Source organism: Argentina anserina, chromosome 5 (assembly GCF_933775445.1).
Source record: "Argentina anserina chromosome 5, drPotAnse1.1, whole genome shotgun sequence".
Taxonomy (NCBI): domain Eukaryota; kingdom Viridiplantae; phylum Streptophyta; class Magnoliopsida; order Rosales; family Rosaceae; genus Argentina; species Argentina anserina.
Genome location: NC_065876.1, coordinates 22,130,898 through 22,148,866, shown reverse-complemented (window position 1 = coordinate 22,148,866; position 17,969 = coordinate 22,130,898). Strand labels below are relative to the sequence as shown.

At 37.6% G+C, this 17,969-nt stretch overlaps 1 protein-coding gene and 1 long non-coding RNA gene across 8 annotated transcripts; one reads left to right on the top strand and one right to left on the bottom strand.

Annotated features, from left to right (window-relative positions):
- Positions 1–501: 501 nt before the first annotated feature.
- LOC126794988 (uncharacterized) lies at positions 502–1,589 on the bottom strand. 4 transcript variants are annotated; one of them, XR_007672204.1, is made up of 4 exons: positions 1,338–1,585; positions 1,018–1,142; positions 729–912; positions 502–614 (listed from the first exon to the last, which is right to left on the bottom strand). It is a non-coding gene; the product is annotated as an uncharacterized LOC126794988 (long non-coding RNA). The 4 variants fall into 4 exon arrangements; XR_007672205.1 differs by having other exon boundaries at positions 762–912; positions 1,338–1,584; XR_007672203.1 differs by lacking the exon at positions 502–614 and having other exon boundaries at positions 728–912; positions 1,018–1,185; positions 1,338–1,589.
- A 6,578-nt stretch (positions 1,590–8,167) lies between these two features.
- Positions 8,168–13,288, top strand: LOC126794986 (putative F-box protein At3g10240). 4 transcript variants are annotated; one of them, XR_007672201.1, is made up of 4 exons: positions 8,168–8,331; positions 9,818–11,148; positions 12,932–12,971; positions 13,255–13,288. XR_007672201.1 is itself a non-coding variant. In XM_050521794.1 (3 exons), the coding sequence occupies exon 2, from the start codon at positions 9,845–9,847 to the stop codon at positions 11,132–11,134; it is 1,290 nt and encodes a 429-aa protein (XP_050377751.1). In that variant the 5' UTR covers positions 8,168–8,331; positions 9,818–9,844; the 3' UTR covers positions 11,135–11,148; positions 13,255–13,272. The 4 variants fall into 4 exon arrangements, 3 of the variants coding, with proteins under 3 accessions (XP_050377751.1, XP_050377750.1, XP_050377749.1); XM_050521794.1 differs by lacking the exon at positions 12,932–12,971 and having other exon boundaries at positions 13,255–13,272; XM_050521793.1 differs by lacking the exons at positions 12,932–12,971; positions 13,255–13,288 and adding an exon at positions 11,346–11,513.
- Positions 13,289–17,969: the final 4,681 nt, after the last annotated feature.

Genomic DNA, 17,969 nt, shown 5'->3' with positions numbered 1-17,969 from the left:
AGTAAATTTGATGCAATCAATATATAATATAGAACTACAAGTTAGTAAAAAAAACTACACAGACAATAATCGAGTAGCCTACAGGCCGTAACATATAGAAAAACATAATTCCAAATATATTAGGTAGCAACTACACAATGGATAGCTATTGTATCATTCTCTTGCCTGAACTCACTTGCACCTATTACTACTACTTCTACAACTTTATACTTGCCCTGCTATTGAGAATAACCAAATGCCCAATATGTTGCACATGAGTCCTTTTCAATAACACTTATGTAGGTGAAGACTAAAGCAGAATAAGCTAAAACAAGCAAAGGAGTGTAAGAATCTGTATATAATCCCAAAATGAGCATCATACTTGTTGTGTTGAAAAGTTGAAGCTAGTTGGTGTACAACTTAAGCTAAGTTAAGCTACTTTCCAATAACTAAATTTCTGCATAATTTCAAAGTATCAGTGACAAAATACGAAGTACGCAAAACTTCACATAACTCAAGTCATATCTGTACCTCAAACTATATCCCCAAGCCGACAAATTCAATGTCGCCATAGACTTTAGAAAGCATGAAGCAAGCCTTCCCAGGCCACCATTCCCAAGCGCAACATCTTTTTCCTACAAAAAAAGTACTTCCATGATCATTGAACAACTCATTACACAACCAAATGAACCAATACCGTTCCTTTCCATACTTTTAACAATTACAAATAACATAAACTCGACACAAACATTAAAATGAAAATTTTAAGGCCACTACGAAACTCCTAGATTATCTGCTCCCTTATGCCAGCTTGTTCAAAGCTTCCCAGTAGCATTGGTCAAGGCTCGTCCTTGAAGATACTTTAAAGACAATTAAGTAGTAAGTATGCTTCGGATTCATGTTGTGGAAATGCAGGTACGTCTCGTTCCAATTCTACACAACCAGAAACAATATTCAAACACTACATTCCCCCAATCAAAAGTTCAATACCTACAGGCCGAAGTAAAAATCAAATCAAATAGTGGAGTGGTGGTGAACCTGGATCAGACGCACTCGATGGTGGCGTAGTAGGCTTGCTCCGGCTCGAACTTGAAATTCGCGTGGTAGTTGATGTTGGACGCAATCTTCGTCGGCTCCTCCGCCACCGGAATTTTCGATGTTTCCTAACAAATTCATATCAACCATAATATTGGCAGCACTGGTCCCCTAACAAATTATACCAACTCTAGACAATGAAACTATGAATGAATCAAAGACAATCTTTGTACAATACAATTGATTCATTTTTCACAAATCACAATATTGGGGATGCGTTTAAAAAGCAGACTCAGCCCAGGATTTTCCTATCAAATACTTACTTGATTTTGAGATTTGCGGCTTCGATAGGCTCCCCCCGCTCCCGCTAACAACACTTTCTATTTGAACCCAGATCACGCTCCCGAAACCACCTTCATCGTTGGACCTCAAAGAATCTACATCTGCTCATCTTGGTCGATCTTGACTGCGAATGGATAGATCTAAACTAGACAGGCTTCAATTTCCTATTTGAAAACCCAGATTGAAAAACACGACTTCGAGAGTTTGAATGATCTCTTCGGAGATTTCAGAAATCTTTCTTTAATCACCCCCAACTTACCCTAACTCCGTCCAAAGTCCGTCCAATGGGGAGAAACTTTTAATTTTTTGAACCATCTACCGCTTTGTCCACGCGGCGGATTGGACGGTGAAGATCCCCCGCCCATATGGGCGGCCAGTGTATACAATAAGTTTCGCTTCATTTGATGTGAACTATATCAGTAAGTCTTATTTTGGGGTGTTGTTTTCATTTTAGAACCCTTTTTTTTTAAGTAAATTTTAGAACCCATTTATTGTACTATCATAAGTCCTATAAATTATATTTCCAACAATAGGGTCTTATAAGGGGTGTTATATCCAATATAGTTGTTTATATATATGATTGTGCCTGAATGTTGGGCCTAGATCACTATTTGAGTCTCAGTCTCGGAAAATATTTAGATATAAGACTTGAAATAGAACTAATCTATGAAAATCTATAGAACCACCAAATCCCACCACCATGTAGATTGTAGACCCTCTCTCATCGATCTCCATCACCATCTCTTTATCTGAAACAAACCAACAACATTCTTTCATTCCTTCAAACCCTCACTCACTTTGCATTTTCAACTCTAAGAACCAATCAGTGCCTCTAAAGTTTCAAACTTTTTTTGATTCTCTAGAGTGAAACAAAGTAAAAGGATAGTTGCTTTTTCCAGCTCCAATGGCAGCTCCCACTCTCACTCTGATCATCTTCTTCCTCCTCCGCTTCACCACCACCACCACTTCTCACCACCACCTCCTCCACCAACCCTTCTTCCCAGTCGAATCAAACCCCCCCAACCCCATCACCGTCTTCCTCTCCTCACCGCTCTCCACTTCCCAAAATTCCCTTCTCCTCCGCCACCTCTTCCTCCCAAACGTCGCCTGATGACGACAAGCCCCTATTTCCCTCCTTGAAACCCACACCGCCACCGCCCTCACCTTCTTCCCCACCAATATTTCGTCCATCCTCTTCCCTCAACCCTCTCCCACCTCCCCCCCCCCACCGCCACGCCATTGCCATCGATGTCGCAGCCGTCCTCATCATTGACTCCGCTGCTGCGTTTCTTCTTCACCGTCGCTGACGTAAACTCGACCCAAACTCGTCCTCCGACAAGGCCTCAAGAACCGACAGCCTCCGCCTATTCCCGCCAAGCACTGTCACCTCCATGAAATCTGATGTAGAACCACCAAATCCCAAAAGAAAAGAAGAAACCCCAAAATATTTTTTGAAACCCAGAAAAAAAGCTCAAACGAATACCTTCAAAGACCCAAAATTGTTAACAAGATTGTAAAATATGAAAGATATATAACTAGAGAACAAAAATTTGGGGTTGAATTGAAGAGCAAAATTTGGGGGTGAATTCAAGAACAAATTTTTATAAAGCAAAAAAAATGGGGAAGTTATCTGGGTGGGAAACAAAATGAATGGCAACATCTAAAATGAGGATAACAAACCAAAGATGGGAATCTTTGGATCTGGGTATGAAGAATATGAACGTTTGGGTTGGTGTTCTGGTGAAAAATTTGATCCTACATATTTTTGTCGGCCAAATTGGACGGATTGAGAAAATGGAAGATTAAGAAGATTAAGAGAAGAGAGAGAAGAGAGGGAGAAAAAATAGATAGGATGAATGAAGCAAAATTTACATGGAATGGAGGTGAAGAACAGAAGAAGTCGATCAAAAAATTTTTGGGTTTTCCAGGTAGTACCAACATGGATAAATTGTACACATGTCAAAGTTTGAGTGGCTAGTCGCACCAGACACATGGTGCATTTGTCACACGGCAGAATTTCTCTTAAGGAGTTTTAAGACTACTTTACTACGGTCTTTGCTTCTTCTCTATTTATTATCAAGCTCTATTGTTTTTCATTGATTAAGAAATGTTTAATCGGAAAATTGTACGGCATTCTATCACAACCTTTTCATGTCCTTTATGGAAGCAAGAAAGTGTCACTAGAATTGGACCTGTGGGCAACATAAGAGCATCCGCACCGGGGAGCAAATATGCCGGCGTGCTCGAGCAGGAGGAGGGACCAGCCGGAGGAGCTCGAGAAGGAGAAGGGGAGGCTCGCACCGGCGAGCAGGAGGAGGCGAGCTGCTCGCCCAGTCAACCCAGCCGTGGTGCTCGTCCGATCGCTCGAGCAAATTTTGCTCCGGCGTTTGCTCGATCGTCTGGCGGAGCCCACCGCCCGTGGGTGACGTCAGGCACGGGGGAATTTTTTTATGTTAGGCGTGTGCGTTGCACGCGCCAAAAAAAAACAGCGAGCCAATGAATGGCTGCCACGTGTCAAGCTGATTGGCCAACGGTCCAATTGATCTGGGCCTTCCATTTTGAATCAGAAATTTCGATCCAACGGCCAGAATTAATTGGCAACGGCTACTATTTGATCATAACGGAAATAAACCCAAAAAATTGTAAAAAATTCCCCAAAATTTCAAAATTCTCCCAAAAAATTGCCTATAAATACTACTTCAATTTGTTATGAACTCACACCAATTTGTGCACAACAAATTTCACAGCATTGATGAATATGACGGTAACAAACAAAAGAGGGACAAATTGTGGGAGACAATTCATGGCGATTATATGCAAAATTGGGTGCTAGCACCGGGTGAGAAACCTCCGAAGGAGCCAAGGACCCGAATCGCGCTCGCTTCTCACTACAACAAGTTCAAGCTACTCTTGCAAAAATGGGGCGAATGTTTGGCGGCATCACGACAACGTATAGCTAGCGGCACTTCGCTAATGGACGAAGTAAGTACATTGTGTTATCATATATTATAATTTTTATTTGATTATATGAATTAAATTATGTAATTTATATCTAATTTGTTTAAATATGTAGCATTGTTTACATATTTAATTATTTTAATATATCTAATTTTGTTTACATTATTTATTTTATTTAATTTGTTTAAATATGTAGCATTGTTTATATTATTTGTTTTAATATATCTAATTTGTTACATTATTTGTTTTATTTAATTTATTTAAATTATGTAATTAAATAAATACCTAATATAAGTTTTTTACATCAGGAACGACAAGCTCAATCATGTTACTATAATGCCAAGAAGAAAAAGTTTACACACTTTGAATGTTGGGAAGTGGTTAAAGATCATCCATCTTTCGTTGCGGTGCTACCTACTACTCCATCTCCATATACAAGTAGTTACCACGGTACTCCTTCCGCAACTGAATCATCTCCAACCATCAATTTGGATGACGACCAATTGAATGAGACACCTCAAAGCAACACGGCAGCTCCATCGAGTCCACCTAAACCAATGGGAACCAAGGCGGCAAAGGAAGCTAGGCGCCAAAAGAAACAGGGTAAGACTCATATTGAGCAACGGGTGGAGGTTTTGCATACCATTGCAAGTGACCAAGCATCATGGCATACCAAGAGGCTAGCCCATAATGAAAGTGAGCTTAATTAATATGCGGAGTACATAGACATTCAAAAGCGAAAAGAAGCAAGGGCGGAAGAAGAGTTACGATTGAAGAAACAAGAGAATGACACAAGGATCATGACAATGGATTTGGAGGCTATGACCCCAATCTCGAAAATGTATTTTACCAAGAGGAAACTAGCAATCCTTAATGAATGAGAAGCTAGTCAAGATCAACCTACCGATGAAACATATTCGGATTGTTATCACCCAAATCGCGTGCTTTTTCCATAGTAGTTATAGTATTGTACTAAGAATAAATATGGGCTTGGCTCGTCATTTTATGTAATTTAAATTTTTCGAGAAATAAAATTGGACAATGGTTGAGATTTTTCGAGAAATAAAATTGGACAATCGTCCGGTCTCTGCTCATCCTGTACCTCCGACGAAAGTCTTGAGCGTCGAAAATTGGACGTTTGATGAAGTAATCTTCCATGAGATTGTGTCCCCTAGATAGCCTTTGACGTGGCTTATTCGGTTTTTTTACCGCGACGTGAACCGCTTGGTCGTGTTGATTCATCATCGTGTTGTGCTTCCACCATGACCACCTGATTCACGAATGATTGCCCCATATCGTCATCCTCTTCTTGTTGACGTTGTCTCCGCCTGAAAAAATTGTGGAAGCTGAAAGGATTCATCAGAGTGATGAACAAGGAAATGTTGCTAAGTGTTTAGATTGAAGGATGAGTTATAATGAGTGATATTAGACGTTTTTATAGCAAATTGGTCGAAAATCTTATCAGAAATTTGGTCCAATTATTTTGCTGACAGTGACACGTGTCAATTCTCTACTAGTCAAAAATCTTATCGGAAATCTGCTCCAATTATTTTAGCGACAATGACACGTGACAGTGACACCTGTCAATGATCTATTAGTCGAAAATCTTATCGGAAATTTTGAATAATATCGAGTCGATAATGACACGTGGCACATTATTATTGGTTGTAAATATATCTGGTAAAAAAATTAATTATTTCACAACAAGACAAAATTGAATTGCTCAAGCAAATTGTAAATGGGTGTGTGAAAAAATCGATTTGCTTGAGCAAAATATGAAATCGATTTGCTTGAAGCAAAATTTGCTTCTGGCCCTACCATTTGCTTGAGCAAATGCAATTTATGGGTGCGGATGCTCTAAAGAAGACGTTTGTTTTTTTGTTTTTGCAGAAGGGATGCCTGGTTTTAATTGTCTTGTAACGTTATATTAGCATTTTGGCGTGCAACTCTTGTAAAGTAATTAGAGCTTCTTATATTATTTGCCAAACCTTGCGAATTTGCTCATGTAATTGAATGTGAAGCCTATTATTGAACTTCATTATCTTCTTCCCAATTATATTCATCAATGAAGATTGATTGAAAAACCCAACTTTTAATTTGAAAGACGAATGAGGTAAACTTGTCATAAACACGAGTCAAATTCACTTGATTAGGTAAAGTAGGAAGGCGTTTGGTGGTGGATCAACAGAGGGAGACTCCTTCGAGTTCGGCAGGCGTTGCTATTATGTTTTTATTTTATTTTGCAGAGGCCACAGTTTGGTGTCTATGTTGTGGTGTCATTTCTGAGTTACCGGTGTGGGTTTGACATCGGATATGACAGGCTAGTACCGGTGTGGGTTTGACATCGGATCATGTCTGGGTTGATTCTTCAATCCAGATTGGATCTTGATGTTTTTCTTTGCTAGGTTGAATTTTGATGGGTGGCGAGTTTTCTTCTACTGTGGATAGTGATTTGCGGTCAAAAGGCGGTGGCGGCCAGTGGCTGAATTTGGGCAGTTGATCTTTGGAGATCCATGGAGGAGGGCCTAGGTTGGGTCAACTAGTTAGGTTGTATTTTGGCCCGTAGTTTTTATTTTATTTTCTTTAATGATGCTCATTCCTATGGGTGATGTAGTTTAGTGGATCTCGATCTTATATTGCGTTTTTAGTTTTTGTTTTATGTTATCTAATAGCTACCGCATGCTAAGGGTGATCCTTGATTCCTTGTGATCATAGAGTCGTGTGCTCTTAATGGCTTGATATGCCAAATGAAATTGTTTCATTCCCCAAAAAACAAAATTAGGTAAAGTAGGAAGCATACGAAGTTTCAGAGTTGTGCACTACCTAAGAAGCATGGACACGGCAAGCTAGTCACGTATCGCGTATCCGACACGGACACGGATACGGACACGAATACGCTTGGACACGTTCAAATACGCACGGATACGCGACTGTTGGTCGGACACGGCTTAGACACGTCTTTATCCTAAATAGACACGCCAAGGACACGAGTTACTCTTGCTGGGTTCTCTTCTCTCTCTTCAGATCAACATAGCGATGTTCCTTCATGCCCAATCGAACACATTGGAAACGAAACAAAGAAAGGGGATTGAATTTCTTCACACCCAACTGAACATGTTCCTATAACCGCTCACTTTTACCTTACTCCTCCATCTGGAACAACAATTATACATTTATACAGTGATTTTTCTTGGAATGGTCAGGGACTTTTGGGTTATAGGAGTTCAACGGCTAGGTTATAAGTTAGGGTCGATTGGGAATGGGTACAAAAAAGGTTGAGGTTCTGGGTAAGTTTGAAATGGTTGAAACTAATGGAGAAATCAAGGTATAATTGTTCAGCTGACACAAAGAATTGCTGTCACTATTGGTATGAATAGATTGATTACCTCATGGATTACTTCCTGCCAAAGGAAAACACGCTTGATTCATAGAGGATTGGATGAATTGATCAGATGCGAATTGGATGAGAATTGAAACGAGAGGAAATTAGAAAGTCTGCAAGTTGGAGTAAATCGTGGTGACTTAATCTTGGCCGTGTAATTTGACTAAAGCTGATCCAACTGCTGCCCGTACATCCCTCACATGGCCCTATTTTCTATTACCTATATATATATATATATATATCAATGTATGCCCAAGAATATATGTATTAATTAAATATAGTATGTTTCAATAATTTTTCTATTAGGTATTTTTATATTTATATATATTAAAATAATATTTAATTAGCGTGTCCACTACGTGTCCGTGTCTAATAAAATTTTAATATGTCGTATTAACGTATCGAATCGTGTCAAATACGGACAATCGTGTCCGTGTCCGTGTCCGTGCTTCATAGTGCACTACTAAAAAAGGGTGACTTGGACACTTGGTACGATAAAGGCGAGGGGACGAGGACTTCAAAAAGCCTCCAAAGCAAAACAGTTTAGGCCAGAGAGAAATCGAATGGAGAGTTCTAAAGGAGGAGCCTTTCCTGCTCATAGCCCTTTCCTCCGATCATCTGTTATCTTCGTTCAGGTACACGCTACTTTCTTCCTCTTTTATCTTCCAAACTCTCTGATCATCTTGTGGGTTTTGTGAATTGTCGACATGTTTCTGCTTTTTCGACTTGTTTTGATTTGGTTTGTGATTGTGATCGTGTCTGAACTATACTTTGTTATAAAAATTGAGTCTTTAGGATGGATCAGTATTATGAACTTTTTTTATGGGTTTAATCTTATAGTTGATCATGATGACACACCCCGATTGTATGCTTCCAATGACCCTGACTCGAACCTCGAGCCTAAGCTCTTGGAGAAGTGCAGGAAACTCTAGGGTAGTTCTCTTTGTGGAAGCACTATGCTATATGATGTGATGAGGTCCAAATGAATTGCTTAAGACTGGGACATAACCATGATCAGATGGCCTCCCAACTCCATTTGGGAAGTCCTTTTAGTTGCGAATACATCCAGTGTATAGGAGTCTGTTATAATTGTTTCTACTCATCAAGAGTCAAGAAACTAGTTGCAAATTGAAGTGGTTTAAGAATCACTAGCCTGATCCTAAAAGACTTGGCCTTTGTGTAAAGAAACATATGCTTCCTTAATTAAAGGTTTGAACTTTATTCTGAAAAGAGGTGATCAACTTTGTCTTTCGGTAATGGATGGTAGTGAGTTCTGTTTTAGGACATAATGCAGTAGACAATAGACACCTAGAGTTCCTGATTTGATGTATGGTCCTGCCTTTCTCCTCACCTGTACAATGACAGTCACTGGGGAAGGATGCTGAGAGGAATCATAGGAAACACACATACCACTGATTCCAGTGGCATTTAGAAATATCTGGGTTAAGGAGTCCTCACAAGACCTACAAGTAAAGAAAGTGAGAGAAAAACTTGTGTGGGTTTATCTGTGTTAACATTTTGAGCTTTTGTAATTACTTGGTTACTAATAAGATCAAATAGAAATTAACTGAATGTAGAGAGAGAAGATATAATAGGTTATGGTAATGTTTCCTTTTGAACATAGTACAGTGATTTTCTGTTTTCACTTCTATGTCATGCTCTATTTATGTGACAAAATAGAATATATGCGCGTTTCATTTTATTTGATAGTGTCATTGGTAGAGAATATATTCAAAGAAGTAAAGTACTTTTGGATTGTTTGTTAAGAATCTTGTATCAATATTTCAGTTTAGCATATTTTTATTAGATATTGTGTATTATCATTAAAGATACTTCAGTCTTTGTAGATAATAGACATTGTAGTTGTTGGACAGACTTGAAGATTGCAGATTGATAAATAATTAATGTCCATGAAGCTTGGCTCTCTCTCCTTTATGTTCCCCAATATATCTATTTGTCTTCCCTATTGCTCTGTTTCTCTTTCTATGAATCCTACTTTTCTTGTATTATCATTCAATTCAAAGAAAATTATGTATCCTCTTTCTCGTATCTGTTTCTCTTTCCTAAGTTTTCATTCATCTAAAAGAAGAAAGGTATGTAATTTGATCATTTTATGAATAGGTAAGAATTTGATAAAATTGAAGATCCATGATGGTGACAAGAAGTAAGAGTTCAGGCCTATTAAAGATTGTAGAGGAGAGGTTATTGAAGAGGAAAATAGAGGAAGAGGAAAAGCGAGCACAACTGTCATATATCCCAAAGGACTGTATCTCAAACATCCTTGCACGACTTCCTGCTGATTCTCTTCAACGGTTGAGGTTTGTATGCAAACCATGGTATAATATAGTTAAAAACCCCAAATTCATTGATGCTCATCTTCAACGATCTGAATCTGTTTTGGTTTTCTTAACACCAGTCGGGAAGAAAAATTTGCACCTTATATCTAGGAAGGTAAAAATGGGAGAAAAGGAAAGGTTGTACCCTGATCCTATGACATCTACCCTACAGGAGACACGAAACACAGTACCAGTTGAATCAAAACTTCTTGACCCAAATAGTCTCCCTATTTTCGGTCACCCAGCCTTGAATTCTCCAACAAACTGTGTTCAGTTTATACGATTTGAAAATGGTGAGTGTGACATTGGAGAATACAGTTTATGTTGCTTGAGCGATAACATCAAAGCCACCTGCAATGGTTTAATATTACTTGACAACAAATTGAAGAAGGGAGGAGTTATAGTTTTGAATCCTGTGACTAAGAAGAGGATTGCACTTCCATTGGGTACCTTGCCCCTTCGTCGATATGAAGAATCATATGGTTTTGCAATGAGCGATGTAACTGGTGAGTTTAAAATAGTCCACTTATTTTTGGATGAGTTGGGCAATGCTCATTGTGAGATCCTTGGCCCCTATAAGAAAACATGGCGAGGGGTCAACTTTCCTTCATTCGGACTCTTTCGTAATGGGTTTGGACTGACACCTGTTTCACTAATCGGAGCTTTGCACTGGATTCCTCATTTTGAGCGAAGCAATTATATAGTGTCCATGGAAGTTGAGAAGGAGAAGTTTCACCAAACACCTCTCCCTTTAGGTGGCGGATTTCATGATAGGATTATTGAAATTGGTGGCTCGATAGGTTTTGTCACTCAGGAGGAGACCTGCATTGACATTTGGATCTTGAAGGGTTTATTTGGGGAGGGATGGTCAAAGCAACACACTATCACACTGGATACCATAACACGCATGGTTCCCCTTTGCAGTTTAAGAATCAAGGGAAATATTATTTTCCGTAGAGAGAAAGGCAGCTCTATCTATTCTTATGACTTTGAACAACAACAGATGACAAAGATTGGGAAGGTTAATCCTTCTGTTTCATACCTGCCTCATGTCAATAGCCTTGTAACTTGGATGCAAGCAACTGCGGACATCTTTGACTGACTCACTGCAATTGAGTATGATTTTCTATATGCTTGAATTTCTCTCTACTTTTATATGCCTAGTTGGAACCTGAAATTTTCTTCACTATATATGTACATCGCCCTTTCTATTTGAGCATCGATTGTCCATTATTCTATATAAGTGCGCATATAATTTTGCTTATATGTTGTAATATTTATGTTCCCCCCCCCCCCCCTTTCCCATTTCCCAGGGATCAACTGGAGATGAAAACCTTTTTCTTTTGAAGAAAATCAAATAAATTTCAGTATAGGACTCACTGGAATTTGAAGGAGTGATACTGGAGAAGATTCACAATACAATCCGGTGGATTATCCTCCAAATTAGAGGCATAGTTATCTTTTAAGGCTAGCAGCTAAACCATGTGCTATTTCATTAAAAATACGAGTGCACATGAGAGTGTTTGATATCATCACTGAGCACACCATTTTCCAACTAACTGTGATCTTGTGTTTTTTATTTCTGATATAGCGTATTGAAGAAGTGCTTGTGTATAATATGACAGGACATGAGCTAGGACTTGCTTTCTTGCAATTGGTTTAAACTGAAAAATAATAATAATAATAATAATAATAATAATAATAATAAAACACTTTTTTTCTGGATTCCTGATGGTTTGATCTTCACAAGTTGGTCTACTGAGTGGTATACTCGGCATTCTTTCAGCAATATTTTTTCTGGAATCCATGTTCTCGTTCCCTCAATTATAAGCTCAGAAACAAGTTCCACAGTTTGCAGTTTTTTTTATGCGAAAAGAACTGCATTAGATAGAGGAGCTTCTAGCGCATCCACATTGTACAATATCAAATAATAAGGCATTAGAAGCGTCATTAGGAACCCTATCCAACCAACTAGTCCCTTGGCAATGAGAATGACCAAGGTTTGCTACAACATCAATAACAAAGTTTGCTTTTTCTATAAACATGTTTGAAAGAAACTGAATCAAAACATGTAGCTAGAGTTCTAATGTCTTCCACAATGCTAAATGACGCCACGTAACTCCAAAACACTATTGATTGCATTAATTACAAGTTTTGAATCACCTTCAACCTCCAGATTGCGGTAACCTCTATCTTTTGCAATGACAAGGCTATCTCTAAGGGCTAGAGCTTCAGCCGCCGGTACTGTCGTCTTCCCAACAGTTCTAGTTGCTGCAAGCAGTGGCCTTGCATTACAGTCGCAAATAACAAAGCCGCAAGCAGCAGAGTCACTTCGAACCGAACCATCAAACTTGATTTTTAGAGTGTTCAAAGGTGGAGGGTTCCACTTTATGGTGATGGTGTTGTTTTGAACTATCCTCGGCCTCTGAAACTTGCTCACACATTGCAATTCTTGAGGGTAGCACCAGCTTGCACTACATATAGCTGAGAGAGAAAGCCACTTATCAGTCCAAACATTTGGGCACTTGTCATGTTTGAGCTATCATAGCCACTTATAAGTCCAAATGTTTTCAGGTCATATGGCTGAAAACTCTTGATACCTTTTTCATTGGCTACATGCCTACATTAGCCTCTGAAAGACACCACCACCTCACAATTTCAAGCCTTTTATTAGCTCAACATTTGTCTAAATAATAAGTCAGACCTTTGGCTTCACCTTAGTTTGAACAAAGCATGTCTCATTGACCACCATATGCTTTTGAAAATTATAAAGAGTTTTGCCGCTAACTATAGCTTGAGCATTAACTTCCCTGCATGGCTCATAATTCTACACAAGAGTGCGTTGAAACATATTACCTTGCACCAAATCATGCTTATAGTTTGTCCGTTGATATTGCAGGATCCTATTGAGAGTTCAAAACCAAAGTTTGACAGAGAAAGTATGTAATTGAATGCCTTTTACTTGACCCGCTAAATATTGTTTCAGTTTGTACTGTATTTATCCCTCAATCTGTGTAGGCTTTTACGGGTTCTATTGTTGACCATGCTGTCATGCTGATAATCTACAGATAAAATCATAAAATCATAAAATCCAGGGAAAGAACCATGGTTACATCACAGGTAGCTTTGATGCTTCTTTTAATATAGTTGTTGATAGTTTAGTTTGTTGCCCTCTTCTTTTGATTAGTTAATGATGTTTTTTTGCTGTCATCTGCTTCCCAGGTTTCAAAACCAGTTTCAAGGTTCAAGATGCAGAGAAAATAGTTGCATAGTATTAGAAACATAACTGTGAAAGCGCCCAAATACAAGAGAAATTTTGAATCCAAGTGTAGCCTATATACCAGGCGGAAAATGTTTTAGCGCCATAATATGGCGTCAAATCCGGCGCCACAATCTCATGTGGTATGTTACGTCACCTTGTCATGTCAGCAATTACAATAATCACAAAATGTCATTTTTGAATGAAAATACAATCTTATCTTTATTAATCCAACGACTTTAAATTATTATAAAAAATTATAATTATTATATCATTTATTTTTTCAAAATGCTTTTAAAATATAATAAAAAATACGATATATATAAAGTATGATTGAAATATATACATATATATGTGTGTGGGGTGCCTATATGGTAATTTTATTAATTAGTTATAGTTATTAATTCATCGTAAATGAAATTAGTTAAATAAGAAAGTCATGAATCTTGACATATTTGTCACTAGAAATATTATCATCGACATAATTGTATTAAATATGATATTAATTAAGATATGTATACTCTAGGAAAAATAACATTTATTACCTTACATATCCCCTTAAATCGATTATACCCTAACAAAAGAATATTCTCTTTCAGAAAAAACCAAAAGAATCTTATCAAAAGATTTCATCTAAATATAAATATTGTAGTTACCTTACATCGTCTGAAATTTAAAAATAAATATATTTTGTGCATATATATTGAAAATATATTTCGTGACATTCTACATTCCATGTCACATAGTCCCCGGAAAACCTCCAAGAATGGCGATTGCTAGACTTCTTTTCCACATCTCCCACACCATCCGACTTATGGCGAAGGACAAGAAAAGGAACTTGAAGAACAAACGACTTGAAAGTTTGGAGAGGTGGGTTTAAAAATTCAGTGTCCTCAATCGTTTCGTTTGGCACTTGTCTACTGTCTGGTGACTTGTTTCTCGCTTTTATATTTGCATAGGTACTTACATTTTCTTAATATCTCTGCTTATTTGCTGCATTTTATTAGGTAATTTTGATGTATGGAATTGCTGACATCAATTCATGCAATCAGGAATTATTTATTTATGCAGTTTGGAACTATATTGATTTCCTTTCACTAAATGATTTACTACCCTACCTCACATTGGAGTTACACTATCAGAAAATGCATTACAATGGTGTGCGTGACATTTAATTTTACAATGAATCTCCATGGCAAGCCTTTCGCAATTTGCAGCAACCAGCAGGTAAACAATTATGTATTAATTTGTGTTGCGCATAAATCTTGGTATTATAATATGCAACTTCAGCCAAATCATTCAATAAAAAAAAAACTTCATCCAAATCATATGCTATTCAAGAGATACATGATGTCTAATACAGGCAGACCCCAAATCTTATTTATATCCGGAAATAAATCTGGTGTACCAAAATATATGCAACTTTTGTTAAAAAACTTTGGCACACAAATGAGGATCGAATCAGATCATATTGTTATCTACTTAACTAGGAGCAGCTCTATCCATATTCTTATGACTTTGAACAACAACAGTGTAAGACGGAGATTTAACTCATCATAGTGTTAGAGTCTATATCAGGTTGTGCAATGTCAAATTGTATGATATATTATCTATACTAATACTGGTTTGATTTAGGACTACGTGTATCAAGTCTTAAATGGTAAGTGAATCCATATATAACTCTAAATCGGTAAGTGAGTTGGTATTTATTTGAGAATCCGTTGGATGGAGGATTACAAGAAGCCGTTGGGAAATGATCTCCACACAGCATCTATACACTTGCTTCTATGCTTAGTTGCATTTGTTCTAGAGCAGCTTAAGGAATTCAAGTTTGACAAGGAGATAGCTTTAAGTATTGTTGATCTAGTGGTTGCTTCTATCGGGGCGCTATTGTGGGGAATGGAGATTAGGAAGAAGTGGACAAAAAGCTAGCGCAAATGGTTTATGTGGCCAATCTTTCCCGCAAGTGTCGGATTCATTGTTGAAGCTAACCAAGTGACATTCTACATTCCATGTCACATAGTCCCCAGAAAACCTCCAAGAATGGCGATTGCTAGACTTCTTTTCCACATCTCCTACACCATCCGATTTCTGGCGAAGGACTAGAAAAGGAACTTGAAGAACAAAAGACTTGAAAGTTTGGAGAGGTGGGTTTAAAAATTCAGTGTCCTAAATAGTTTCGTTTGGCACTTGTCTACTGTCTTGTGACTTGTTTCTTGCTTTTATATTTGCCTAGGTACTTACATTTTCTTAATATCTCTGCTTATTTGCTGCATTTTATTAGGTAATTTTGGTGTATGGAATAGCTGACATCAATTCATGCAATCCAGAATTATTTATTTATGCAGTTTGGAACTATATTGATTTCCTTTCACTAAATGATTTACTACCCTACCTCACATTGGAGTTACACTATCAGAAAATGCATTACAATAGTGTGCATGACATTTAATTTTACAATGAGTCACCATGGCAAGCATTTCGCAATTTGCAGCAACCAGCAGGTAAACAATTATGTATTAATTTGTGTTGCGCATAAATCTTGGTGTTATAATATGCAACTTCAGCCAAATCATTCAATAAAAAAAATTAAAAAAAAACTTCATCCAAATCATATGCTATTCAAGAGATACATGATGTCTAATACAGGCAAACTCCAAATCTTATTTATATCCAGAAATAAATCTGGTGTACCAAAATATATGTCGTCGTTATTCTGTTAAAAACTTTGGCACACAAATGAGGATTGAATCAGATTATATTATTATCTACTTTACTAGGGGAAGCTCTATCCATATCCTTATGACTTTGAACAACAACAGTGTAAGACTGAGATTGAACTAATCAGTGTTAGAGTCTATATCAGGCTGTGCAATTTCAAATTGTTTGAGATATTATCTATACTAATACTGGTTTGATTTAGGACTAAGTATATGAAGTCTTAAATGGTAAGTGAATCCATATACAACTCTAAATCGGTAAGTGAGTTGGTATTTATTTGAGAATCCGTTCAAGGGAGGATTACAAGAAGCCGTTGGGAAATGATCTCCACACAACATCTATACACTTGCTTATATGCTTAGTTGCATTTGTTCTAGAGCAGCTTAAGGAATTCAAGTTTGACAAAGAGATAGCTATAAGTATTGTTGGTCTAGTTGTTGCTTCTATCGGGGTGCTATTGTGGGGAATGGAGATTAGGAAGAATTGGACAAAAAGCGAGCGCATATGGTTTATGTGGCCAATCTTTCCCGCAAGTGTCGGATTCATTGATGAAGCTAACCAAGCGGCATTCTACATTGCATGTCACATAGTCCCCGGAAAACCTCCAAGAATGGCGATTGTTGGACTTCTTTTCCACATCTCCCACACCATCCGACTTATGCGAAGGAACATAAATGGAACTTGAAGAACAAAAGATTTGAAAGTTTAAAGAGGTGGGTTTAAAAATTCAGTGTCCTCAATCGTTTCGTTTGGCACTTGTCTACTATCTGGTGACTTGTTTCTTGCTTTTATATTTACTTAGGTACTTACATTTTCTTAATATCTCTGCTTATTTGCGGCATTTTATTAGGTAATTTTGGTGTATGGAATTGCTGACATCAATTCATGCAATTCGGAATAATATATTTATACAGTTTGGAGCTATATTGATTTCCTTTCACTAAATGATTTACTATCGTACCCCACATTGGAGTTACACTATCAGAAAATAAATTACAATGGTGTGCGTGACATTTAATTTTACAATGACTCTCCATGGCAAGCCTTTCGCAATTTGCAGCAACCAGCAGGTAAACAATTATGTATTAATTTGTGTTGCACATAAATCTTGGTGTTATAATATGCAACTTCAGCCAAATCCTTCAATAAAAAAAATTAAAAAAAAAACTTCATCCAAATCATATGCAATTCAAGAGATACATGATGTCTAATACAGGCAGACCCCAAATCTTATTTCTATCCGGAAATAAATGGTGTACCAAAATATATGCAACTTCTGTTAAAAAACTTTGGCACACAAATGAGGATCGAATCAGATCATATTGTTATCTACATTACTAGGGGCAGCTCTATCCATATTCTTATGACTTTGAACAACAACAGTGTAAGACGGAGATTGAACTCATCATAGTGTTAGAGTCTATATCAGGTTGTGCAATGTCAAATTGTATGATATATTATCTATACTAATACTGGTTTGATTTAGGACTACGTGTATCAAGTCTTAAATGGTAAGTGAATCCATATATAACTCTAAATCGGTAAGTGAGTTGGTATTTATTTGAGAATCCGTTGGATGGAGGATTACAAGAAGCCGTTGGGAAATGATCTCCACATAGCATCTATACACTTGCTTCTATGCTTAGTTGCATTTGTTCTAGAGCAGCTTAAGGAATTCAAGTTTGACAAGGAGATAGCTTTAAGTATTGTTGATCTAGTGGTTGCTTCTATCGGGGCGCTATTGTGCGGAATGGAGATTAGGAAGAAGTGGACAAAAAGCGAGCGCAAATGGTTTATGTGACCAATCTTTCCCGCAAGTGTCGGATTCATTGTTGAAGCTAACCAAGTGGCATTCTACATTCCATGTCACATAGTCCCCAGAAAACCTCCAAGAATGGAGATTGTTGGACTTCTTTTCCACATCTCCCACACCATCCGACTTATGGCGAAGGACAAG

Bases quoted from the DNA above. Each gene is read 5' to 3' on its own strand.
- LOC126794986 (XM_050521794.1), top strand. From the start codon at position 9,845: ATGATGGTGACAAGAAGTAAGAGTTCAGGCCTATTAAAGATTGTAGAG.